The 27,846-nt window shown below is 43.8% G+C and overlaps 1 protein-coding gene across 2 annotated transcripts; it reads right to left on the bottom strand.

Annotated features, from left to right (window-relative positions):
- Window positions 1–1,182: 1,182 nt before the first annotated feature.
- Cdr2 (cerebellar degeneration related protein 2) lies at window positions 1,183–27,593 on the bottom strand. Of its 2 annotated transcripts, XM_037211001.1 has the most exons (6): window positions 27,413–27,591; window positions 14,541–14,653; window positions 4,432–4,580; window positions 4,018–4,182; window positions 2,696–2,948; window positions 1,183–2,602 (listed from the first exon to the last, which is right to left on the bottom strand). In XM_037211001.1, the coding sequence occupies exons 1-6, from the start codon at window positions 27,486–27,488 to the stop codon at window positions 2,087–2,089; spliced, it is 1,272 nt and encodes a 423-aa protein (XP_037066896.1). In that variant the 5' UTR covers window positions 27,489–27,591; the 3' UTR covers window positions 1,183–2,086. The 2 variants fall into 2 exon arrangements, with proteins under 2 accessions (XP_037066896.1, XP_028723675.1); XM_028867842.2 differs by having other exon boundaries at window positions 1,183–2,948; window positions 27,413–27,593.
- Window positions 27,594–27,846: the final 253 nt, after the last annotated feature.

The following is a 27,846-nucleotide window of genomic DNA, read 5'->3' as shown; positions in this document are numbered from 1 at the left end:
TGTGAGTGTGTATGTAGGGGCATGTGAATGCACCAGTGTGGAGGTCAGAGGACAACTTATGGCACTTGGTTCTCTTCCACCATGTGGATTCTGGGGATTGAGCTCAGGTCCTTTATCCATGCCACTGGTACAAAACTTTGAGAGTTAATTAAAAAGCACATCTAATTTGGAATCAATACTCATCATATTTGACTAATGCTATCGTGTGTATGTGTTGATGTATTTGTGGGCCAGAGGTTGTTGTCTTCCTATATCATCACTCTTTTAAGAAAAAAAAATCGTGGGGGCTAGAGAGATGGCTCAGTGGTTAAGAGCACCGACTGGTCTTCCAGAGGACTCGGGTTCAATTCCCAGCACCCACATGGCAGCTAACAACTGTCTATAACTCCAAAATCTGACACCCCCTCACGCAGATGTACATGCAGGCAAAATACCAATGCACATAAAATAAATTTTAAAAAAAGAAAAAAATTGTGTGCAGTTGCACATGCAAGCACTCGTATGCAGGTGTGTGCATGTGTGTGCAGCTGCTGAAGGTCAGAAACATCACACTCACCTGGAGCCGGAGTTTCAGACAGTGGTGAGCTGCCTGGGTGGGTGCTGGGAACTAACTCAGGCCCTCTGCAGGAGCAGTGTCCTCTTCAGCAATGAACCACTGAGACACTGTTCTTAGCCCTTGCGCTCATCTTTTGAGTGTCTCACTGCACTTGGAGCTGGCTGATTGGCTAGGGCCAGTGAGTCCTTGGGGTCAGCTGGTGTCTGCCTTACAGCAGTGGTACTACATGTGCATGCTGCCAAGCTATCTTTTACATGGGTGCTGAGGCATGAACTCAAGTCTCAGTGCTTGCACAGCGCTTTACTCAGCTGAGCCTTTGCCCCAGCCCCAGTAGTCACAAACTGAAAAGTTCTTAACCATGATTAACTGATTGGATGCTTTAACAACAGTGCTTTGAATTCAGAACTAAGCCAGGCACTTCTGAAATAGTGGGAAAATGTTTTCAATCATAATATTTAGCAACATGGACAGAATTTTTGTTAAGTCATACAATCCTAAGGATTTCTTGCTTAAAAGAAAATGAGGGGAAATCACTTTCAAATTCCCTAGAGCTGTCTATTGGGAAAAAGCCAGCTGGTTTCAACTGCAAAATGGCATTAAGCTTAAAACAATAGGCAGTAGATCTATTTGTTCACATTCATAGATAGCTTTATTCGGCTTTTAGAAAAATATATACAACAATCAGAACCATGGTTCTCTTAAATATTTTAAATTAAAGTATGCAAGTGAGAGGAAGAGTCTTTCCACAGTGAGAACGTCAATACTGTGTAAGGAAGTAGACAGGGACATCTGCAAGTCTAGGAATGGGAAGAACTGAGCAGAAGCAGCTGTGGCTGCCAAGTGGTCAGCACAGAAACACCTAAGAGCTTTCTCCTTTCTCCTTTAGTTTCTACTTGAAATCACAATTAATACTACATGCCTAGCTGTGAGTAAAACAGCTGAATGCTGGGCATATACCAGCAGGCATTGGTCAAACCAAAACTTGCCATTTCAATTGGTAGTCACTGAATTTGGAAATAGGACTACCTGTCAGTCATCATTCAACTGGTAGCAGATGCAACAAACTTTAGGGGTTTAAGGAGCTGGTTAATGTCATCTGAAAAGATTCCTGCTTTCTCAACATTCTTTGGAATGAGTGTGAAAAGTATTTTAGTTAAGCAGACCTTGGAGTTCCAGTAGTTTGAGAAGCCAAGTTTGGAAGCAACAGGAACAGCCTTAGTTTTGTTCCAATTCTGTCCTTTGCCTCACACTGTAGGTCCTTTAGCCTACTCCAAGTACATGGATCCCCCTCCACCAGTTCTAGGGCTTTTCCTGGAAATGAGCCTCATCAATGCACCAACCAGAGGCCAGTCTACCGTGAGATTTCCTAGGGACCCTGGAGTCAACACTGTCAGCCACCTCTCCTGCTGCTTTTGCCAAGTAACAAAGCAACGAGGCAAATATCTTTAGCAACATCAAGCTTTGGAGACTGCGCTGTGTCTGAATTTGAGGGGGTGAAAACAAACAGGCAGATTAGAACTGGAGGTCTCATTAAGAGTAAGAGGACAGAGATGGGTATTTTGTCCTCTGTTCATCTATTTCCTGCTTTGTTTTGTTGATACAACTAAATATCTCCTTAAACAGTGCTTTGTACTCTGGAGGTGTAGTGGTGGGGGAAGTGGTGGGCTCTGGGCTGACAGGGGTGGGTTCCCAGCTGCTGGCTCCAGCCTCAGACTGGGTTACCAGTCCTGTCAGGTCCCTGGCCAGCAGCCTGGATGTCTGCACAGCCTTGTGTGACAGTGAGTCCTGCTCCTGCTGGCACTTCTTCAGTAGCTCTTCATACTTGACTTTCAGGGCACTGTACTGAGTGTCCACTTCATGCAGCAGGGAGACGCCCCTCTGCTTCACAGCCTGAGCTCTCCTGATGCAGGTCTCCTCGTGGCCCTTCACAATGTCCCCCCCTGCCATGCTGCTGAGCACCGTTTCACTGCTGCTGCGCTTGAGTGGTTTTCTCGGTGCTTCTGGAGCAGCTAGGAACATCTCCTCCAGCAGGCTCTGGCTGGGCTCCTTGAAGGGAACAAACAGAGAGTCGGGGACCAGCTTCTCAACACCATTCACAAAAGGATGCTCTGCCTGCAGCATCTGCCGCATTTCAGCCACCTCGGCCTCCAACTCCAGTGCTCGGGCTCGGTAGGCATCTGTGGCACCAAGCTGCTGCTCCAGTTCACTGTTCTCCTTCAGCACCACCTGATACTCCGCCTCCACACTCACTCGCTTCTTCCTCTCCAGGCTCAGCTGGGCCTGCAACATCGTCACTGTCTTTTTCAGATGCTCATTTTCTTCTTCATCAGGGCTCTGCTGGTTTTGCAAGGACGTGATCTTCTCAGCGAACACGTGGTCATAAACAAAGTGTCTACGAGAAAACATGGAAATATTTAAAGGTCAACTGATGGCGCAAAGGAGGCTGCTGGGGCTTTTCAACTAAATCTTTGAAAGGGGCTGTGACACCAGTTTTTAGCCCATTCAGTGCTATAAGCAGTGGCTAAAATGAAACTCTATGAGGCTGGAAAATTCTTGAAAGCAAATACAGTTTTTGTGACTGATTTGTTTCCCAATAGTAAAAGTAGCATAGAAAACTCACTTGCAGACCAGCAGAATGACAACTGTTTACTAGGAAATATAATGGACCAGAGAGTCTCATCTCTAGTTGCAGATCACAATCAGCTGGGTGGTCTTAAAAACCTGGAGCTCACACCATTGATTCTGACCTACTTGGTCTGCTACCTGGACCTACAGGGTTTTAAATGTTCTCCATAATGTGTGACCAAGGTTAAGGAACATGATGTTTGGACTTTTAACTTGGGTTACACATCAGAACCACTGAGACAGCTTTGGGATCACACCTAGAAATTCTGACCTGAGAGAGAGTATCTGCTCTTGGAAAACATCCACAATGCCAGGTGCACACATGTAATCTCAGCACTTGGGAGGTGGAGGCAGGGGGATCAGGAGTTTGAGGCCAGCTGGGCTATATGAGATCTTATTTCAAAAACCCCAGATCTCTCTAGGTAATGTGACATAAAGTAAAGGGTGAGAAACATTAATTGGCCTCTCCTATTCGATCTTAGGCAGCTGTGTATATTTATTTCTTGGTTACGGAGCATCTGACTTCAGGAAAGGTCATGAAGACATAAGTCATGTCATCTGTTTTGGCCATCATTCCTGATGTCTGGCACATCAACTGCAGTGGAACAGGTGTTTAGTAAGTATTTATTAAAGACTCAAACTCATAACTATAAATTATAAAGGCTTTATTTTAGGTGAAAATACTTTTTTAAGTTCAGTGGCTTTGTTCAAACTACTGGTGGTTTAGCAGGCAAGGGGCACTTCTTGAAATGGAGCTTTCCATCTCCTGTACTCCAGAATGTGTCAACGACACGGGATGTTTCTAGCTTGCAAATCCAAGAAAGGCAGGATCTTACTGGCGGAGGTCATACAGCTCTTTCAGACAGGAGAAGCTGGGTGCCGGCTTCTCCTGGTCACATGTCTTCTGCCCCGCTCTTCCTTGGCTGGAAGATTTCAGCTCCTCCACTTGGCTCTGGAGGTGATCAATGTTGGTTTGTAGGCATTCAATTGTTTCCGTGAGGCTGTGAAGAAGACATAAGCTGGTTGCTGCTTGTCACATTAAATTAAGATCAAAACTAGTGAAGGGGGATTAGGTGTGAGTCACTCAAACTTGGCTTTCTTAATTGGAAAGGACTTACAGTTAATCCTCATTCTCCTAAAAGAATGAACCCTTATCCTTTATTGCCCAACCCCCTACAGGCACAGTCTACTTCAAATTATACTAAGTACCTCCCTCCTTTGTAGATTGCCCTCAGTGACAGAAATCTTACCTCAGGATTTTTTGTTGTGAGGCTTTGCTCTCAGCAACTAGCTTCTGGTTGGTTTCTTCCAGTTCTCTGGCTGTGACATCTAACTGCTCATAAACTTTGGCATGCTGCTCATTCATTTGCCGCAGAAGCTCCACCTGTTTGGTCAGATACTGGAAAGCAAGAGTGCTATCAGGCAACACGGAGAAGACAGTCTGCATGCTTCCACACGGATTCTCTGGCTCTCCAATACCAACTCGTGCCAGGCGAAGGCTGAGGGCTTCCACCTGTGGGCTCAGCGCCCTCCTGGCATGGTGATGTGTTTGCCAGCCCTGAAGCTCCCAGAGCTCTGACGGTCGGCCCGCCCTCCTCTCCTGGCTAGCTAGCCACTGCAGCCCTTTAATAATGTGGTCGTTTCTCATCCTATTACTCAGGACAATAGGGGTTTTAGAGTTTTACACCAGGAATGAGGGACAAAGTCCCAATGTGAGCTTTATATTATACCACAGTGTCATTGGTTTATTTAATGGGAAAAGAATGTTAAATCCCAATAAAAACTACCCGTTTGAGTAAGAAACAGACATAAGATATCCTTGATGTGTTTAGCTCCATTAATGCTTTCCAATACTCCTATATTCATGAAGTTAGTCAGATTTTACAAAATATATGCTTAATATTCAAAAGGAAAATCCAAAGTGAAATATGATAATCCCATAAGAAGAAAAGCTTGGGAAACACAATAAAAGTTTAAACAAAATATGTTTAATAAGGGCTGGGGAGATGGCTCAGCAGTTAAGAGAAGTGTTCTTTGCAGAGGACATGGGTTCGGTTCCTAGCACCCACCCAGCAGCTTACCACCCAGCAGCTTACCACCACCCAGGAGACCTGGTCCTTCTGATTTCTGCAGGAATTAGGCATACACACAGTGCATATACACATATTCAGGTGTAAGATTCATATATATACAAACAACATTTAAAAAAAAAAAAACAGAAAAGGCGGTGGTGACGCACGCCTTTTAATCCCAGCATGCATGAGGCAGAGGCAGGCAGATCTCTGTGAGTTCAAGGCCAGCCTGGGCTACAGAGTGAGTTCCAGGAAAGGCACCAATGCTATACAGAGAAACCCTGTCTCGAAAACCAACCAACCAACCAAACAAACAAACAAAAAACAGAAAAGGTTTAAAAAAATGTTTAGCCTAAAGAAAAAGAAAGAAAAGCTTAACATGGAAGAAAATCTTTTGTGGTTTCCACTTGAAAAAAAAAAATCAATTTTTTTCCTGAGTGAGGCATTTCAGACAAAAACTAGTAAAAAAATACATTAATTTTACCAGATACTTTAATAGATATCAAAACCTCATTATTTCTATTTTACAAGAATGCCATCTCCACCATCCTTATTCACAAGATCCTTACTAGGTTATTTATTTTAGTCCTGCTAAGACTGCTTTCTGAAGACCAAGGATAAGGGTTATGAATAAGCGCAATCTTAATGCCAGTTAGGTCACCTGGAGTCCCTCCTTCCCCGGTTCCTCCCACCACACTAAAGTGGGGCATATATTCCAAACAGAACATTCCTGCTCCTAGTCCTCTGGATACAACCAGAAGAGGAAAAAAAGAGGTTGGAAGTGTAATCATATGGAAGCAGACTTGAGACACTTCTTGAGGTATTTTACAGAACTCTTCAAGTACCATCAGGGCCAAGTGACCTTTGCTTTTTTGTTTTGCTTTTCCAGACAGGGTTTCTCAGTGTAGCCCTGACAGTCCTGGAACTCAGAGATCCTCCTGCCTCGGCCTCCCAAGCACTGGAATTAAAGCTGTATGCTGCCACAACACCACTGCTGGGCAACCTTTGCTTTTTGAGACCAAGTCTGTTATGTATCTCCAGCCAGGCCAGCTCTGATCCCTGGCCCTCCTGACTTGTCTCTTAGTGCTGGGATTACCGGTGTGTACCACTATGGCTGGCTTTCAACAGTCTTCTCTCAGAAAAACAGAGCTCAGTGATATTCGGTGATAGGATATGGTCCCTTTTCAGGTGCTTACATAATGTACACACAGAACAAACAACCGCTCCTTATCTTCAACTTTCTCATAGCAATCTCTTGGGGCCAAAAGTGTTCTGAAAAATTCTTTGAATTAACACTACCATCACCATTCCCAAACAAACCATAGTATTTATAACTTATGCTTTACAACACTCCTGTGAGGTCTGGGCAGGACTCTGTAATTAAGCATTGATACTTCCACATCAAAAAGTATAAAGATTACAAACAGCCTCAAATCAGTTCAAGATTTGCTAGCAAATAAATGCTGTAAACCTAAGGGATAACACCTCAGTAGAACTTCTGGGGTTCGGAATTGGTAAGGGGTTATAGGTGTTAGTAACTGCTAGAATTGACATGATTAAATGAGCAAGTTAGCATGAATCATGGTATCTACGATGGTCCATTCATTCTTCACTGCCTACACCTCCACAAGCTTCCCTTGGTCCCTTGGCAAACAACTACTCAGCTTCTGACAGGAAGCCTTTACAGACTTGAGGGAGAGAGTTCTCGGTTCTGCCCCGGCTAGTAATGACACAGTGGTTTCCTGTCATCCACAGGAATGTTTAGGAACACTTGACATCTTAGGAACACTTGACTGGGTAAAGGGCTTAGGGCCAAAGGAATATATAGACAGGGGTGGCAAGATGGCTCAGTGGTAAAGGCACTTGCTATCAAACCTGATGACCAGATTTCAATCCCCAGAACTCACATGGCAGAAGGAGAGGACTAACTCTAAGCTGTCCTCTGACCTCCACAGACATGTGGTGGCACATTTGCACACTAATGTGCATGAGTGCATATGTGTGTGCATGTATGCATGCTTGAGCGTGTGTGCATGCTCGAGCGTGCACATGTGTGCACACACACTCAAAATAAATGAATATATAATGTAGACATTTTATAATTTATATAAGTCCCAAGTCCTAAGTATTCTTTGGGACTGATCATAACTTTAAAAAAGGGAACTGTATAATCAGACACAAATTATTTACAACAGAAACTATTCCTACATCCTCTACGTGGGACACATCTGTCACAGAGAACACATAAAAAGCCAGTTTATGAGTGGAGTCTTGTAGTGAGGACAAGACCAGAGTGGTGAAGGAGGCAGTATATTCTAGCTCAGAGAACAGGCTTGAAGACTCTTTGCCATTGCTAACTTTTCTGTTAACTTCCTCATCAGGCCGGGCAGTAGTGGCGCACGTCTTTAATCCCAGCACTTGGGAGACAGAGGCAGGCGGATCTCTGTGAGTTCGAAGCCAGCCTGGTCTACAAAGAGATTTCCAGGAAAGGCGCAAAGCTACACAGAGAAACCCTGTCTTGAAAAACCAAAAAACCAAACCAAAACAAAAAAAAAAAAAAAAAAAAAAAAAAAAAAAAAAAAACACTTCCTCATCAGAATCCCATGAGACTATAAAGATTAATATATATGTGACCTGGATATGTGGCTTCAGAATGTGTGTTTTTGGCACAGTAGTTAAGGACTACTGAAGGCAGTTGAAAAGCAGATGCAGGAAAGTTGTCTGCCCACCATGTACATCCCTCCTCGTCTACCAGGCAGATCAAAGGTTAACCACTGAGCACAATCGACTCTTCTGGGCCAGGAGCCAGCACTAGTTCTAGCCACTTGTCTTCTAGAGTCAAAGTCCTTTTCCGCCATCTCATGCCTGCTCCAAGAATATACTGTTCTTCATTATGGTATGTAGGACAGAATCCAAAGCCACCTCTAAGAGATTCACTCACTCGAGCACCTCCCATTTATGCATCTAAAATACATGCTTTACTCCTTATTAACTCTCCATTATTTCTCCCCTACATATGCAAATATATTCATTTACATGAAGGCTAATACACAGAGTCTAGTATGGTATCTGGCAAATGATGAAAGCGTTCATTCAGTAAGAGGGAGCTACTGTCATCTTAGAATTAGTTTTTAAACTTTTTATGTGCAATTCACCTGAAAGACAACTGTGGGGACCTAGACCCTTTCCCCCCAAATATTGATTCAGTGAGACCAGGACAGAACTCAGAGTCTGCAATTTTAGCAGAACCTCTGTGATTACTAATACATGAAGAGCATAAACCATGTACTTAGTAGGGAAATGTAGATCTTGGACATGGAAAATCCTGGAAGTCCCCTTCTCCTGACCCAGTGGTGTGGGGAGCTGAGGAATGTGCAAGGAACAGATGAAGTCCTGAGTGAAGGTATGCTGTTGACACGGCACAGCCACGTCAAGGATTCCTGAAACCTCAGACCCGTGGAAACGACAAAGACTTCCTCCAGTCTGTATGAGTATATATGAACTGATCAGTATATAGAGAAATTATCCAACACCACAGCTTCTTCCTTCTGGATGATTACAGCCTGAAACTGCTCCCCTGCAGAAATCTCCCACCAAGATTAGCTAAGCCTGCCTCCTTGTTCAACTGTATACAAAAGACCTGTCTCCTCCATTCAGATGTACAAAATAAACACGTAAGTTCGGGTTGCTGCTACATTTGGTGCCCTCCATCAAAGTGAGCACGGCCCACCTGATCTCAACTTTTCTGTACATGTGTATGTGTATCTGTCCTTTTACTGACCTCACCACCTCAGTTAAGAGCACAACCAGTGCTCTTAACCTCTGAGCCATCTCTCCAGCCCCAAAACATATAAATAATGAAAGTTTATTAGTAAGCCCCCCCTATGCCCATCATCCAGTTTTAACCATCACAACACAAACATCTCACCTCTACTGCTGTCAGCCTTGGTCATCTCAGAACAAATTCAAGGCATCTTCATTCTAGTGCCTCTCTCTGTGAGTTTTCATTTCAGATTAGTCACAACTTAAGAGCAACCTCACACTCTTAGTATTTAGCAGGCTTCATCATTTCCCCAGTCACGTCAGAGATCCTGTCAGCTTCCAGTGTTAGCTATGGATTCTCTGTCTTAAATTCATCAGCTATCCCTGCCATAAACTTTTGAAGACACATATGCAAGGACTGCCCTCCTTCAGGAACTTCACCCCACTCCCCTGTCTCCCGGGGGAGACTATTTTAAAAAGTCTTTTAAAGATTTATTTTGTATGGGGCTAGAGAGATTGCTCAGCAGTTATGAGTGAGTACTGGCTGTTCTTCTAGATGACCTGGTATTTAATTTCTAGTACTCACATGTCTGCTCACAACTGTCTGTAACTCCAGACTGATGCCCTCTTCTGGCATTCTTGGGCACTGCATGCATGTGGTGCACAGACATACACTCATACACACAAAAGGGAAGTTTTTAGAAAAACTTAATTTTTACTGTGTTTAAGTGTGTGTGTGTGTGTGTGTACGTGTGTGTACGTGTGTACGTGTGTGTGTGTGTGTGTGTGTACATACCATGTGGACACAGAAGCAGGAGCGTGTGGAGGCCAGAGGTGTCAGATTCCTCCTAGAGCCAGTTATAGTCAGCTGTAAGCTGCCTGATGTGGGAGCTGGGAGCCAAACTCCAGCCCTCTTGCAAGAGCATTACATGCTGTTCAACTCTCAGCAGCTGAGCCATCTCTGTGCTGCTTCAGGCTGGCTCGTCTAACCCAGCAGCTCTTTGCCTGGGGTCCACAGACGGAGTTTAGAGAGGGTCTGTGAACTCTGATGGGAAAGACAGCTATTTTGAAAATTTCTAACTGAAAATCAGCATTTCTTTCAATGATGAATGGAAGCCATAAACCACAGCACTAACAGGGGCATTACCACCAAAAGAATCACAAGTTTTTTTCATATCCTACTGTAGGGCTTGCAGGAATGTTGATGCTTACTTACATATATCACTATTTGAAAGTATGATAGTTTCCAGATGGCCACAAGATCTTGTTACTTTCTATATATGCTGTATTAGTATATTATGATTTGTTTCTACAATATTTGCTGGCTATTTAAATATGATATTTCATTAGTAATTCAATGTTTACTTGAGATGGGGAGGTCTGGCTATGCAGGTTGGCCTTAAATGGCCAATCCTCCTGTCTCAGCCCCTAAATACTGAGATTCTGAGACTGAACCACATTTGGTGCTATCCAATCCATTTGAAAGGGCTTACTGTAGACCTTGACAGACAGCTAACAGGGTCTGTGGCACAAACCCAGGCCAAGCACTGTAGTTATCTGTAGGCCTCATTTCAAACATAAGCTCTTTGCAAGCTGTTTCAGAACACCTGCTCCAGGGGCTGGAGATGGTCAGTGGTTAAGAGCACCTGCTGCTCTTGCACAGGACCTGGCTTTAGTTCCCAGCACCCATGTGGTGGCTCACAACTGTCTATAAGACCAGTTCCAGGGTCTCTGACACCCTCTCCTGACCTCTGTAGACACCAGGCACCACATGGAGCAGACACACATGCAGGCAAAGCATCCACACACACGAAATGATTTGTCAGAGTGCCTGTTCCTGTGTACAGCAGCATCTCGAGGACCCTCACTTTTCTCAAGACAACACACCAGTCAACTCAACTGCTTGACTGATACTGTCCTTCTTTCTGGGAAAGTGTTCTCTATCTAGCCCATTTCTTACATATTTAGTAAGATTACAATTTATTAGCTAAATATCAATTTCTAGACCTCTGTTCACAACAGCTGTGTTCAGTGTCACAATTCAGAGTACAAATGTCAGGAAAGATTTAATCTGAAAGTTTCTGTGATGGGCTTGGCTACAGACCTCCTGGGAAAAGCCTATTAACCACCAATTCCCATTTAGACTCTATTCTCATGGCCCCAACATTGCATTCAAAAACCTTATAATACATACCACATATTGCACAGATCTCAAGCTAAGTCTCTTAAAAAAAACCGTCAACTTAGGCTTGTGGTCAACATACAGGAAATAAATCAACATGCAAATAAGTACAAAGAGGCCACTAAAAACCTACCGTAAGTACCTCTTGTTCACTATATAAAAATCTGTGATAAAAATACAATGAAGCCATTGAAGAACTTGTGATATCTTAGCCTTAGAGGACTTGGCTTTGAGGATAACCCAAGAATGCCAAGGAGCTTGTTTCACAGGGTAGGAGTTTAGTTTAATTGTATTAAGTCACCAATAATCAGAAAAGCTATTCACTCTTCAAGACTCAGGCACAGACAGTCTACAAGGGAGTCTCATCTGGTCGGCAACTGCAAAGAGAACTACTGGCTCCCTAAGTAAGGGCTGGGTATAGCAGACACCAAACAATGTGCTGTCAGCCTCCATCTCCAAGTTTATTTTTCTTCACTTCATACAGAAGGAAATAGGTTACCTTTCCCTCCATTCACCTCAAAGTCCATACATGCTTCTAACATTCTCGTTTTCTCATTTCAGGATCTGGGACACCACTTCAGACCTGATTTTACCTGATTACAGTAATATATTTCTACTGTAGGACATACAGGGGTGGAGAAGTAGGAATATGAAAATAAAAGTCATATATTACAGCTTACCAAGTTAGCGTGTGTTTGTATGTGTAGCATATGTATGTGTGGAGCCAGAGGCCGATATTAGGTGTCTTTTTTTTTTTTTTTTTTTTTTTTTTTTTGTGATAGGGTCTCTCTCTGAACCTGGAGTTTACCCATAGGCTAGACAAGTTGTCGGGGATCCACCTGTCTCTGCTCCCATTGCATTAGAGATGTATGCCATCATGCTTGGCTTTTATGTGGGTTCTGGGGATCCAAACTCAGGTATTTGTGTTCGTATGACGTCCATTTTACCAACTGAGCCATCTCCCTAGCCTTACCTTGCCAAGTTTTTAAGATCTACTGTCCACTAAATCAACAGGATTTTTTTTTCCAGAAGTAAGACTGTTGCACTATAAATATTCTGAAATGAGTAAGTAATGATGTAATAATTACAGAAGTCCAAAACACATTCTCATGATCTCATCATCCCCCAGAGCACCCTGTACCAATGTAGTGCCAGCATTTGTCACCATTCCATGATGGAGCAGACAGACCTAAGAGGTGGTTTACATGGCTGAACTCTCTATTTACAAATAAAATCAAGGGTTTATGCCAAAAGTCTCTGGATACAAAGACCAGTGCTCCCTCCACACCTTCAAAAGTATTAATCAGTTACCTACTATGTGTGAAAGACTATGAATAAACATGGCAACAGTCTTAGTGTTACGACGGGAATTGAGAAAGTAGAAAAAAGTCAACTAAGAAATAAGTACAATATAAAAAAGAATATTAATAAATGCAGTAAAGGCACAAAATGCTTTAAAATTCCCAGGGAATAGGGGCTAGAGCAATGGCTCAGTGGACAGAATGCTTCCTACACAACATGAGGATTTGAGATCGCATCCTTGGCACCCACATAAAAAAGCTGGGCCAGGGGGACTGGAGAGATGATTCATCAGTTCCCAGCACTCACCATCCCTACCTCCAGGATCAGGGGACCTAGTGCCTTCCTCTGGCCTCCTCTGGTACCTAACAGGCATGCAGTGCACTCACATACATGCAGGTAAAACACGCACAAACAGCTGGAGGCATGGCCCATGCCTTTAATCCTAGCACTCAGGAGTCAGAGGCAGGTAGATCATCTTTGTGAGTTTGAGGCCAGCCTGGTCTACAGAGGCAGTTCCAGGACAGCCAGAGCTGTATAGTGAGACCCTGTCTCAAATCCCCACCCCCCAAAACAATCAGTTGTTGGCATTCTTCATAATAAGTCAGAGAGTTTCAGGGATTTATCCCACTATTTTTACCAGTTTACCAGTAATTCCTCACCCATTCTGACAACTTTGTTCAAGGACAGTTTTTGAATTTAAATTTCCCTGCATGATAAGCTAAGGGCTGACTTTTTGGTTTCCAATTGTGTTGCTTTTTTTTTTTTTTATTTTTTATTTTTTTCCCTTTTAGACAGGGTTTCTCTGTGTAGCCCTGGCTGTCCTGGAACTCACTCTGTAGACCAGGCTCGTCTCAAGATATCCACCTGCCTCAGCTTGAATGCTGGGGATTAAAGGTGTGCTTCACCACACCTGGCTTATTATTTTTCTAAATTAAAACAACAGTAACAAAAGATACAAAAACGAAAACCCAAGGAACACTGTCAATCAACACTGTGAAAAGTTTATCGCCGGGGAGCTGTAATTCAGTGGTAGAATGTGTATTCAGCATGTGCAATGCACAGCACCAAATGACACCGAAGAAAAAAAGAGTTTAAAATTTGTCCAAGTCATTCCACTCATGTGAAGTTCAAACAGAGGTTTATCTAGGGCGTCTGGGGGAGATGCTGGTTCCTGGGGTGGTGACTGCTGATAACGTTTTCACACCTCATCTGAGTGTTGGCTACATGGATATGTTTACTTCACAGAAATTCACAGTGGCCGAGGCAGGAGGACTGCAGGTCTGAAACCCACCTGGATTACAGAACAAGACTGTCCCAAGTCAACAAACAAACGAGAATTTAAATTATCTGAGTGGCACAGCAGTTTAAACACACTATAAAATCAGATACTGTATGAGAACAAAACTCTTCCCCAATTCTAAATGGAATGGTGCTTGACAGTTGGAGGGGGGGGAGGTGCCCCACGGAAGAGCACGCAGGGAACGTCAACAGTGGGTGTTCTCTTCACTGAGCACGGGCTATGTATGGGTCTTTGTATGTGCACGGTTCTGCACAATCGTGCTTTCTGTGTACCTTGCATATCGCATAACTAATTTCTAAAAGAAAAAACTCAAAAGACTAAGTACAGCTTCATTTTACTTTACATACTGGCAAATACTAGATTATTTCTTCTATATTTACTAAAAGTAAAGAGAAAACTTTTGTTTGTTTTGAGACAGGGTTTCTCTGTGTAGCCCTGGCTGGCATTGGAATTCACTCTGTAAACCAGGCTGGCCTTGAACTCAGAGATCCGCCTGCCTCTGCCTCCCAAGCGCTGGGATTAAAGGTGTGTTCCACCATGCCTGGCTAGAAAACTTTTTTTAAATCAGAGCTGATTTACATACTAGGAAAACTGAAAGAAAGTATACATCATCTTTGGTGGTTCAATTTCTCAAAAACACTACTTAGAAATTGAATCATGTTATTTTAATAGTATATAACTGGTTCCACAGCAAAGTGCCACACATCTGAGAGGATGTAACCCTCTCACTGAGTAAATTACCTCAATTTCCTGTAACTGCTCCTGATTGGTTGTGTACATCTGCTGAAGAGACTCCTCCAACTCTGTGTTCCGATCCAGCAGCGTCTTTCCCAGTTCAGCAGCAAGCTGGAGATCTAGCACAACAAACATCTTAGAATGCGGCAAGTATGAGCTCACGTCGACGTTTTACATAACCCAGCTCTTAAAATAAACAAGGCAAGTCCCAACACTCGAGAGGCAGATCCCAGTGGAATGTAGAACGGCTTAGAAGGAACTGTGAGTTCTACTTGAAATTCAGAATTGGGGTCAGCTAGCAGGTGAAGCACTCGTTCATGCACCCTAGTCAGACATAAAGACAGCAGTCTGCTTTAGAGAGATGTGGGCATTAGTTTAGGAATGATCATTCCATAGCACAGTTCTAAAATCATCATTTGGTAATAGACATATTCAAATCCTGACACTGAGATGGATCCTTGAGCCAAAGCACAAGGCAGGCCTCTCAGCAGCCTCTAAAATTCCCATCAAACTGCTATGAACACAACTGTCAAAGTTTGTTGTCTGGGCTCCCACCCCCCCACCCCCCCCACTGCCCCGTGGGATGGTCTATATGTCAAATTACTCTGATTGGTCAATAAATAAAACACTGATTGGACAGTGGCCAGGCAGGAAGTATAGGCGGGACTAACAGAGAGGAGAAAAGAAAGAACAGGAAGGCAGAGGAGTCACTGCCAGCCGCCACCATGACCAGCGGCATGTGAAGACTCTGGTAAGCCACAAGCCACGTGGCAAGTTATAGATTTATGGAAATGGATTAATTTAAGCTATAAGAACAGTTAGCAAGAAGCCTGCCACGGCCATACAGTTTGTAAGCAATATAAGTCTCTGTGTTTACTTGGTTGGGTCTGAGCAGCTGTGGGACTGGCGGGTGACAGAGATTTGTCCTGACTGTGGGCAAAGCAGGAAAACTCTAACACCCCGCCCCTCCCCAGATAGGGTTTCTCTGTCTAGCCGTAGCTGTCCTGGAACTCACTCTGTAGACCAGGCTGGCCTTGAACTCACAGAGATCCGCCTGCCTCTGCTTCCCAAGGGCTGGGGTTAAAGGTGTGCGCCACCACTCTCAGCTATGTCTGGAGTCCTTTTTTTTTAAATCCATGTGTGTCTGCCTATGAGAGTTTGTGTACCACTGAAGGTCAGAAGCAGGCATTGGGTCCCCTGGAACTGGAGTTACAAGCGGTTGTGAGCTGCTTGATGTGGGTGCTAAGAACCTAATCCAGGTCCTCCACAAAAGCAGTATATACTCTTAATGACTGAGCCATCTCTCCAGCCCCCTAGCCTGAAACCTTAAGGCAACTAAGTGTTAATGCAAGAAACAGAGAATACACTAGTAGTAAGTTGCTCGCTTCACAAGTCTGTCTCTCACTCTCTCCCCTGAATTTCTGTCACATCTTTTAAGCAAAACAGCAATATGGTTTTGATCCATACTTCCCTTAAACACAGAGCTAGGCAATTCTTTCTTTCTTCTTTGGGGTGGGTGGGTGGGTGGAGCTTTACTCTGTTGCTCTGGCTGTCCTGGGAAGTCACAGCAATTCTTCTGCCTCAGCTTCCCAAAGGCTAGGATTACAAGTATGAACCACCACATCTGGCTTCCCTGTTTTCCAGCTTATTTGCCAACTCTCTTCTTAGGCATTGAGCAAATAAGACAGGTTTGTTTATATTATATTACAATCAAAGGACTAAAGGTTTAGTAATCATATTAACAGAACAAAACAAAAAGACCAATGCTGGCAATGTAAATAACCTGTCAGGAGAGTGATTCTCAAGGGACACCTGTGCCCATCTCTTGAATAGTAAACTCTCCCCAGGAATCCTCCCCCACGGAGAAGGAAAGGCTATGTCAAACAGTTCTGACAACTTATCAGCCCACCCTACAGGAGCAGAGACAGTGGTAGGTAGGATGACGTCTTGGCCAGCATTGCTTAATTATATATACCTCTTGTGCTCTATTTTCACCTACATCTCCTGCTAATACTCCCTTAAGTGGACATGGGGGTGCAGTCATTAGGCCCCTCAGATTTGTTCCTCTTCACAGTGTAGCCACACTAAATAAATCTTTTCTTTACACTATCATTTGTCCTTTTTTTTGTTTTTGTTTTTGATTTTTTGAGACAGGGTTTCTCTGTGTAGTTTCGGTGCCTGTCCTGGATGTTGCTCTGTAGACCAGGCTGGCCTCGAACTCTCAAAGATCCGCCTGCCTCTGCCTCCTGAGTGCTGAGATTAAAGGTGTGTGCCACCACCGCCGGCTACTATCACTTGTCTTTAATGGTGTACTGGAGCTAGGTGGCTGAGCTTAGCTTGCAGGTGTTGCCAGAGTCTAAGCTTTTACTTTAAAAATTCCAGCAATTACAGTGACGTAAGTCATTGAAATAATTAACTGTGTAGCACATTGTATGGGCCAGCCCTATGATACAGTGAGAAATGGGATGACCCCTGGGTAGGAAGGTATAAGGTCCAGTTCTGACTAACATTTTCTAGAACCGTGATTTTAACTGTTTTCATATTTGTTATTTTTAATTGTGTGTGTTTCTGTCTCTCTGTGTGTAGGTATGTGAAATGAGTGTAGGTGCCCACAGAAGCCAGAGCTGGAATTACAGGTGGTTGTAAGTTGCCTCATGTGGGTGCTGGGAACTGAACTTTGGCCCTCTGTGAGAACACTACATTCTCTTAACTGCTAAGCCCCCCATATGGCAATTTTAAAGGTCCCTACTCCTAATTGTCTTATTTGGAGAAGTGACTACTCTGTTAATATCAGATTGTAGCAACCAAATGAAATAATAGGAAGTTCTTCCCAAACTAAGTTGCAATACACAAAGTGTTTCTAGAAGGCACTGGTTTAGATGCCATTAGATGTCTGTTGCTGGGCACTATCCTAAACTCGGGTACAGAATACTACACAGAACAGGTGAAGGTCTGGCTTTGTTGACTTTCCTAGGCTACTAGGAAAGCTAGGCAGCACATAAGCACTAATTTTCAAACGTGATAGCACCATCACCACCAGATGCTGCTTTGACAACTATATTCACAGACGCTCACATATATATTCAGTAGTATCAGGTTATGTTTTAGGCATTGGGGATTATAAAGAATTCAGATTTTAAAAAATGTTCTGCCTTCTTGGAGCTTATAGTCTATGGGAGAAAGCCGCAGGATAGAACATACAACAGAACAGCAGTCCTTGAGAGACCACGGGAAGCAAGGAAGATGTATGGAGGAGTGCAGATGTGAGAGGCTGAGCCACAGGCGACACGCAGTAAAGATGTGAAGACACTGAGGAAGTGGACCTCTGCGGGAACAGAACTCCAGGCAGAGACGAGGCGAGAGCAAAGTCCCCAGGAGGAATCACGAGAGGAGCCATTAAGGAGGCCAATGAGACTGGAGTGGAATGGGACATGGAGAGTAAGTTAGAGGGACCCCAACGTCGGCCAGCTTGGGGAGGACTAAACTAGAGACACATGACATTGCCTTTTACTCCCCAGTAGGTGGAGAGACCAGGGAGGCTTCTGGCTGCCTGCCGTGTGAACACCCTGAATGGGACAGACAGAGCACAGTGATAAGACACTGTAATCGTCGAGAGAAAGAACGGCGGCTCGGACCAGACGCTGGAGATGGAGCAAAGGAACAGACTTCATCATGACTTGAAAGTAAAAGCTGTAAGGATTTGTTGATTAATTTGATACTGACTATAAGGGAGGAAAAGTTAAATTATGTAAGGAGAAATCTAATTTTAGGTATGGCTTGAAAGATGGGAAGTCGTCATGGGACAGCCAGGAAATAACTCATCATATTCTACAATCTGGCAAGTAGCTAAGAAGAAAGCAAGAAAAGAGAGTGGAGTGAGTTGAAATGGGAGAAGCAGGCAAAGAGCAACCATGTAAGATGTTACCGCCGTGGCAGAGAAATTCTGAACTGTATTCTATGACAAGTCACTTCAGCTACTGGAACACAAATATGTATCTAAAAAACCCACATGATTTTAAGCTTAATTTTTAAAGGTTGACAAATAAGATTTAACATCAACCCATTAAACATCTAACTATCACTATTGGCAGTAAAAAGTTAACCTAGAATAAATGATAATAAAAAAACAACAAACTTCATTATATAGTAATGCCCACCCAACAACATAATTAGTATTGTGCTGGGTTGGTTTTCCTCACCAAGGAAAACAAAACACCAAAAGCAACAAGACCCACTATACACCAGAGTCCAGCTCAGCTTAAAAACAATACACATGTACATATATACTTTTTTTTCATACAATTTATCTTGATTATGTTTCTTTCCTTCCCCAACTTCTCCCAGATCCTCTCCAGGATTGGAGAGAAAGCTAAAGGAGGAAATATGGGAGGGGCAACTAACACTAAAGGCCATTTGAAAAGCCACTGTAGAAGCTTGTGTGTGTGCGTGTATGTGTGCATGCACACACAAATATATATACAAATATATACATAAATGAAAGGAATCTAAACAGAGTCACTGAATAATAGGGGAGACAATGCCCCAACTAGACATCTTATGCCACCAAGTAAAACCTCCAGTGCCAGGCTTGGGTTTCATCTTGTTGAGTAATAGCCAAAGGGGTTCCCCAGAAGCCCCAAAACATCACAGCCTAGTGGTTGCTCTCCACAACCTAATGGTAAGGAACTATTGCTGAAGGCAGTTACGTCAATGAACCGAAAATAGAGCTGATCCTTAACTAGAAGCTCCACCCTGACTGACTAGTGTCCATGGTGCTGGCACGTACTTTGGATATCACTTATCACCTAGCTACAAACTCTGTTACCTACAACAGTGACCTGTCTGCAAGACAGACTGGTACAACAGTGGCACAAATGTTACGGGAGTAGCCAACCACTTTTCTGATTAAATTTAAGGCCTATTCGATGAGCTGGAACCCATACCTGACACTGCTTAAGTGGCCAAGAACCTGAGACTACACGGGCCATGGCCTAAGGGAAACTTCCTATGTTCTTTTTTCTTGAGAGGAAGGTCCCACTGTTGACCAGGCTGACCTCTCATTCACAACCCTCTTGCCTATCCTGCCAAGTAGCCAAGATTATACTACTTGTGCCATACATCCAGCATACTCACCTTACATATTTTTCACTATTTTAAAATGAAACAGTATTAACAGTTGCTAAAATACATTCTCTGATAAATTTTAACAATAATAAAATATATATTACCGTTATTACATTAAGGCCAGTAAAGAAGCCAATCAAATGCTATCTTGTATTCATAAGCTAAAACCTTCACCAACAACTCAAAGCATTTAAGAGGTATTAATCTTGGTATGTTTTTATAGGATACAAAACCTAGTTTTTCAGATGAGACAACATGAAGCATAAAACTATTAAAGTATCAATAAACTGCACATGGTGAATCACACACAGGCAAGGCAGAAACTATAGTCAGCAGGTTCTAACTCACATCACCAGGACTCTCAATCATCTACATCTGCGTAATGCTTTCTTCTCCCACCGCTGGAGCCTTGCACACACAAGGCAAGTGTTCTAAAATAACATCCCTAACCACCTCCCCTCTAACCCCTCATATATAGTCTCACCACAAAACTTCGGTCTTAGACTCCATCTTTCTGTCTTACAGTGTCAGGGCTACAATAACAGGCATGTGCCCCCATACCTGGCTGTGAAGTAGGTTTTTTTTTCCCCTTCTTCAGTGCTGAGGCTCAAACCTAGGGCTTTGTACATTCTAAGCAAGCACTCAACCATTGAACTAAATCCTCAAACCCATGTCTGTATAGTTTGAAGGCTGAAGAAAGTAATGTCCACACACTACTTCAAGGAGGGGATCACAAAGCTTCCATCACTTGCAAATGACAGCGAGGAGAAGTGAAGAGTTCAGCCACTTGGGTATTTGTGGCCACCTTGCCCAGTGCAAGAACATCCACACCCAGCCAAGTTACTGTCTTTTTTTCATGGAATGAAAAAGCTGTAATTGGACATGGTGAAGAACACCTGTAATCCCATCACTCTGGAGGCAGAGACAGGAGGATTTCGACACATTCGAAGATAGCCTTAGTCTACACACAGCAAGTTCCCAGCCAGCCAGGACTATGCATTGAGACCTTGTCTCAAAAGCAGAACAAGAACAAAAAAGAAGTACATTCACTGTGTGTGAGTGGCAGTGCATGCTTTAATCCCAGCACGGAGGCAGAGGCAGGTAGTAGATCTCAGTAAGTCTGAGGATAGTCTGGTCTACATATGTGTTCCAATCCAGCCAGGGCTACATGGTGAGGCTTAACTCTAAATAAATAAAAACAAACAAGCAAACAAATAAACAAACGGGCAGATCTCTGTGAGTTCTTGACAGCCAGGGCTATTTAAAGAGACCCTGTCTCAAAAAAAAAAAAAAAAATCAAAACAACAAAAAACTCAAACAAAATAAAAAACTACATATGGCTAATGGTGCAATAATTATTTCTACTCATAGCATATATACACAGCATAGCCCACATAGAAACCATCACACTATTAAAGACATTTGGGGGCTGGAAGATGACTCAGTGGTTTAGAGGACATGTTGCTCTTGTAGAGGACCCAGATCCAATTCCCAGCACCTACATAGTGGCTGACAACCATCCATAATTCCACTCCAGGGATCCAACTACCTCTTCTGGCCTCCATAGGCACTAGGCATACACACAGTGCACATACATGCAAGCAAAACATCCATACATAGAAAATAAATTAATCTAAAACAACAAAAACAAAACTGAAGACACCCCAACAAAGACACAGCATTAAAGCATCAGCATCTTCTAAATACTACCTAAGCCTTTCCTCGGGCCTGCTCTAAAGTGATAATACCTCACTGGGACAGTTCAGACACTAACCAACGATGTTCTTAACTAGCAATTAACACGAGCTGACACAGATACATAAAACCATGTATGTATGTATATATGTGTGTATGTATGTATGTATATAATAAAGGAGTAAGCAGAACTGTCTAGAGGAACAAAGGGGACCGATGAGAGGGAGGGAAGGACCAAAAGGTAGACAGGAAATATGGAGGGAATATTTTCATTATGCATTATATACTTATAGGAAAGTGTCTGTAAATAACACAGTACCATACACAATGAATACACGTAATGGAAAATACAAAAAACACAAAATAAAAACCAATTCTCACAAAATAAAGGCAAATTCTCACTTATTTCCAAAAATAAAAGCAAACTAAGCCAAGTGAACCTACAAAAACATGTGCGCTGAAATGTCTTCAGGAACCAGACTTCCCGAGTTCCTCGGGCACTTCCACTCAGCTCTGAACTGCTTATGCCACCAACAGCCAGCAGTGTGTTTCCGGCTTCTGCAGAGGTCAGACATGGCCTCTGTTTTTGTTTGCTTGTTTGTTTCCCTTTAGTCAACAGCAAGTAAACAAGAATTTGAGACTCATCCTTATCTCAACCCTTAGTTCCAGTCAGAGTCCCCAGCAGGCTCAGCAACCTGAAGCTGCAGTCTCTTGAATAGTTCATGAAATGTTTAAAATTCTAGCAAGTCAAAGCTTAACTACAAGACAGCACCTGTGAAGTCACACTGTCTAATAGGACATTACTTCATCTGTCAGTGTAAAGACAACGGACTGTTTCAGTCTTTAAAAAAAGTGTCATTTCCTGTCGCGTAGCATCTGGCCTCTATAACCAAAAAGAGCCAAAGAATGGCAGGAAACCCAAGAAGCATTTCTAAGTAATTGGTGGAGGGAACAAGAGAATGCTGAACATCCTTTAATTTTTTAATTACAACACAAAAGGAAACGAAATCGTATAGTTCCAAGGCGTTGCACACCTGTTTATCTCTCTATTACAATAAGGATTTCCACTGTCTTTTCTAAATCCTACTGAACTGACCTGGCTTAGGCAGTCACTATAAATATCATAGATTTACAGTGCATCAGTGCTCTACATGTTTGATATTCTTTTATTAGTCTTGGCAGGTAATTTTTTTTTTCTTCAATGCTAGGGAATCAACCACAGGACCTCATACACAATAAGCAAGGGCTCGACCACTGAGTCACATCCTCAGCCCTAATATGCTCCACTTTCACAATGTAGGCTCTTAGCTTCAAACAGATTTCATTCAGCCCTCTACTTGGACCAAAACATTAGCAAGAGTACCTGATTTCTTTTTTTTTTTTTTTAAAGATCTTTCTTCCAGAACTTATTACATTCTTCTCATTTTACTTGTTTCTTAAACATGAACAAACAAACAAAAAAAAGCAGAGGACAGCATTTTATTAGTTGTAATCTACAGCAGTAATTCAGTAACACGAAGGCTGGAAGCTTTTTCTATTACAAAGTCAAATGCGTCATCTGGTGACGTTTCTGTTCAATGTCTGTTGCCAACATGGCTATAATTGAGAACACACACTCTCACACACACACCACCTCAACATAAACATCAAGAAAAAGGATGGTGTCAGTTTTAATGACCCTCTAAACAATGACGCAGCAATTAAATGCACATTAGGAATTCGGAGATGAGCTCATCCTGAAATTTAGAAAGACCTACTCATCTTGCAAAGGAATTTCAGGATTCCTCTAAACTACGACTTCATTTGGTGCACCCTGAATCCTCATTCTAACGCCTGCATCGCTCCACAAGTGACAAGTGTCACGGCAGCTGGTCTAGAGAAAAACCAGTCTTTGAAGCCTTTCCACTTTGCTCTTGGAGCACACTTCAAAGCAAGGGCCATCGTTACCTACACAGAAGGCTCCTGCTGGCCCAGAAAAGACCATGCCCAGAGATTACTGTCAGTATTCTTAGTGTGCCAACGCAGTCTTCTAACAAAAGTCTCTTCGTCAAAGCAGTTCTGTGTCTGCGCAGCTCTACACGTAACAAGATATGAATAGGAGACCAGAGTTGACTGAGGTTAGAATGTTTTCGTTATTTTAACTTGAATAGAAAGGAAGGCCCTAACAAACGTTGACACAGTTTGTCTACTTAGATAAAGGCATCCATTAATAAATTTAAAAAAAAGGGATAGTCCTAAGGCTTTAGAGAATTTTTTTTTAAAGACGGATTCTCACTATTATAGCCTTGGCTGGCCTGGAGCTTGCTTTGTATCCCAGGCTGGCCTCGAACTCACAGAGATCCACCTGGAAAGGTGTGTACCATCAAACCTGCCACTGTGCTCTGCTGGAATTTATTTTTAATTGTTTTATTTAGCAGGCCATGGGTATGGAGAGATGGCTCAGAGGTTAAGAGCACTTGCAGAGGACCGAGGTTCAGCACCCAGAGCCCACACAGTGGCTCACAACTGCCTGTAACTCCAGTTCCAGGGGTTCAGACCTCACCTTCTAGCCTCCTCGGGCACAACACACACATAGCATACATACATACATGCAGGCAAACATATACATAAAGTAAAAATAAATTTGTTTAGAGGGCAAAGGCACTTGCTTTCCCAGCCTGGGATCAGAGTTTGATCCTGGGAAGCATGCAAAGGCAGTAGAGACCTGCCTCCACACATGCACATGGCACGCACCTCCTCTCCAACACACAGTAAGTAATACACTGAAGAAGAGAAAGTAGGCATGGTAATCTAATCGTTCAGCAGACTGAGGCAGGAAGATTGCCATGAGTTTGAGGCTGGCCTGGGTTACACACCAAGATCCTATCTCAAAAAGTAAGAACTGGTAAGATGGCTTAGTGTGGTAAGAGCACTGGCCATTAAGCCTGATAAACGGAGTTAAATTCCCAGGACCCATAAGGTAGAATGAGAGAACTGACTTTTCCAGGTCTCTCTGACCTCCATATACATTCCATGGTACGTCCCACCACCCCAAATAAAGCTAGGCTCTATGGCTTACACATTTAAGCTCAATGGGAAGCTGAGTGTGCTGGCTAGTTTTATGTCAATTTGACAGAGTTATCAGAGGGGAGGGAACCAAAATTGAGAAAATACCTCAGTAGGATAAGGCTGTGTACAACCCTGTAGGGCATTTTCTTAATTAGTGATTGGTGGAGGAGGGGCCAGCCCATTGTGGGTAGGGCCACCCCTGGGCTGGTGGTCCTGGGTTCTATAAGAAAGCAGGCTGAGGAAGCAAGGCAGAACACTCCCCACAGCCTCAGCATCAGCTCCTGTCTCCAGGATCTAGCCCTGCTTGAGTTCCTGTCCTGAATTCCTTCGTGATGGGCTATTGTCAAAGTGTAAGCCAAATAAACCCTTTCCTCCTTAACTTATTTTGGTCATGGTGTTTCATAGCAATCATAACCCTAACTAGGACAGTGAAGCAGAAGGATTGCGTGAGTTCAAAGCCAGCTTGGGCTACAGAGTAAGAACCTATTAAACAAGTCTCAAAATCGTTTGTAGGTGTTTTAGGCCATCTATGCAATACAAATCTACCTAAGTTAATAATGAAGATGATAAAGAACACAAGATAAAATCCGACTAGAGCTCCTTAATCTACCAAAGAGACAGGGCTGGTCCCAAACTACTTAGCAGCAAATGCTGAGGGTCTACATTTGCTAACATTTTCAGATGTCTCTATTGAATGGATTCATGAATGCACCCCCGTGAGTGGGGTTCTGCCTTCCTAACAGATAGCTGGCTAGGTCAGTGGGCTACTGCCTACATGAATGCCTAGTCTAGAGAAAACAGTATGTTCTTGAGAAACAGTTGTAAACTGTTTAAACTCTGTTTAAAGTTTAGTTCTAGGCTGGCTCAGGGGTACATTGCACTGAGGCCCTGGGATCAAACCCAGCACACCAAATACACAAAACTGTTTAACATATAAGTTAGCAACATTGAAAATACGCTCAAAAGAGCAGCCATCATTCTTTCAGGGGCATATTGACAAGCTAACAGTTGGGATTTCACATCTTCCATTTGTACTCTAAATGGCTATTTATGATACAGACTCTATGGCAAAGTCCACTGTGATAACAGATGTAAAAGCCTTTGGAGAGTATAGAGGAAATTCCAAGTGGAAATTGATAGTAAATAAGCTCAGAGGTTAGGATTTGTTAAACTTGAAGATGTGACAACTTCATTTTGACCAGAAGTTAAGAATCCCACACACACAGCCCCAAACATGTTTTGTTTACTGCTCAGTAGACTGAGATAGTGCAACTGGATGTCCTGATAACCTCCTGGGTGGTTTGGTTGTTAGGTAGACTAGGGCACTGGATAGAGGACAGCTGTGAAAACAGTAATCCTGTGTGAGAGACAGCTTCAGTTCAGGTCAACAATTATTAATTCAAGTTTCTATTATGAAGTGTAATATATGATGCTAGATGTGGGAGAGACCAACCTGCCCTTCAAGATTTTGGCTGCTTCTTAAATATGGCAAAGAAAAATCCCTTACTTGGATTACATGAATTGCTTTCATATAGTAAAATGTCGCAATCGCACAGGATTGCTTCAGTCCTGAAGTATCAAAGTAGGTCATCAATCCTTATGGGGCCAATCTGAAATAGGCTAAATGTATGACCAATCTGACTTCTGGACATGGAGAAATGTGATGGCAAATCGGCATTGAAACTGTTAGGTAGCTTCAATTATAGAACTACAGGGATCCATTTTGGCTTAAGTCGTTGCCCATTAAGGGATCAAGACAGATAGAAATAAATAACAAACCAATTTCCACCTCTCCAAAGAAGTACTTGTTTTCTTTTTCTAAGTACAGGTCACTCAAGACCACATTTTCCTTTTACTGTCACATTCAGTGGAATTGTGAACAAGCAGCAGTGTTTAACAGCCAACTCCAAGAGATATTAATTTTCACTACAAGTTTAAGGTGGAAATAATTCTATAGAACAGAACAAACAGGATGCTTGAAAGAATTACTGAAGATCATTCTGCATGGTGGTTAAGAATGTTTGCTCTGGAGTCTGCAGTGAAAACCTAGTTTCCACAATAGTATCTACTTGAGCCAGAGGTAACCTATGGCAACACTTGATGTTATCGGGAGAATTAAAGGCGCCCATCTGTGTGTTAAGAGTCTATCAGTGTCCTCAAGTGCAAAATCCTGCTACGAATGTGCAAGTAAATGTGCCATTGGCTTCAGACTGAGGGCACTCTTGAGATTGTTCTCAGGAGATGCCGCCATCAAGAAAACCAAGGCAGAATAATTTTTAATTGAAAGCCGGAATGCAAGAAGTAGAAAAAAAGGGTATGATAGAACTCTTCTCAAATAATTTCACTTGGCATCCGATGAACGGCGCCTAAGTAATAAAACAAAACAGTCTGACATCCGACTGAGTAAGTTATAAACTGGGATGCTAATGTCTGTCTGAACAGTGTCTACAGGCTCCTCATTCCGAGTGTGTGGGATCAAAAATACTCGCTCCCATATTCGGCTTTAGGGAGTCCACTTTAACTCTTTTAGCCCCTGCTTTCTGGAAAACGGGATAACAAAACATTATTCTCACAGAGTGATGGCGCGGGTACCGCACAGCAGCACTGCCCCACCACCACCTGCAGCGGCTTGCAGACTCTGCGGGCCAAGAAAAGCGCATGAGGGCGGACAGGGTAGCAGGACCTGGAGCCGAGTCAGAAGCCGGCTTCTAGAGCGGGGTACGCTGGTTCACCCCTGCCCACCTCAGAGGTCCCCGAAGGAGACAGATCCGCTCATCGCCCGAAAGCTCTTTCTTAAAGCGCCAAGCATCAGCCAGTGTTGCGCATCCGCAGGGCCGTGGGCCCCCGCGCTCGCTCCCGGCGGCTGGGATGGGCGGATCCGCTGCCAGGTGAGCGCGAGGAGTCCCCGGCCGCGCATCCCAGACCACCCCCCCCCAAGGAACTTTCTAGCACTTTCCACACCTGCCGCCTCCGGGGCCCCCACCCCCAAACGCCGGCGACCTCGCCCTCACCTTGCTGGAGGTCCTGGTGGTCATACCACGGCTCATCCTCCATCTCAAACTCCTCCACCAGGTTATCTGCCAGCATGTCGCCGGGGACGTCCGGGGGCAGCGGGCTCTGCCGCCGCCGTGCCGCCTCGGCCGCTGCCCCGGGCTGTCCCCCGGCCCCTCCGCCCTCAGCCAGAGCCGCCCTCGGGCGGGACGCGCCGGCCCCGCCGCAGCTCCCGCCGCCGCCGCCCCGCGTCCGCCTCGCGCCGCCCAACGGCCAGCGCCCTAGCGAGCGCACCCCGGGAGGCGCCCGGAGCCGGCTCCTCAAGCCCGCTGCCCGGCCCAACGTGGCACTTTGGCAGAGCCCTCCCAGGCCGGGGAGACGATTCAAACCCGGGCGGCGCCTTGACCAATTGCGAAGGGGCCCCCGGCAGAGCGACAGCGACTTCGGCCAATAG

This window comes from Peromyscus leucopus, chromosome 1 (assembly GCF_004664715.2).
Source record: "Peromyscus leucopus breed LL Stock chromosome 1, UCI_PerLeu_2.1, whole genome shotgun sequence".
Lineage (NCBI taxonomy): Eukaryota > Metazoa > Chordata > Mammalia > Rodentia > Cricetidae > Peromyscus > Peromyscus leucopus.
Note: the sequence above shows the minus strand (reverse complement) of the source record. Positions and strands in the feature narration are given on the sequence as shown.

Bases quoted from the DNA above. Each gene is read 5' to 3' on its own strand.
- Cdr2 (XM_028867842.2), bottom strand. From the start codon at position 27,488: ATGCTGGCAGATAACCTGGTGGAGGAGTTTGAGATGGAGGATGAGCCG. The intron at 14,654-27,412 runs GTGAGGGCGAGG...TTGTTGTGCTAG, and splicing joins CCACCAGGACCTCCAGCAAG to ATCTCCAGCTTGCTGCTGAA. The intron at 4,581-14,540 runs GTAATTTACTCA...CTTGCTTTCCAG, and splicing joins AGCAGTTACAGGAAATTGAG to TATCTGACCAAACAGGTGGA.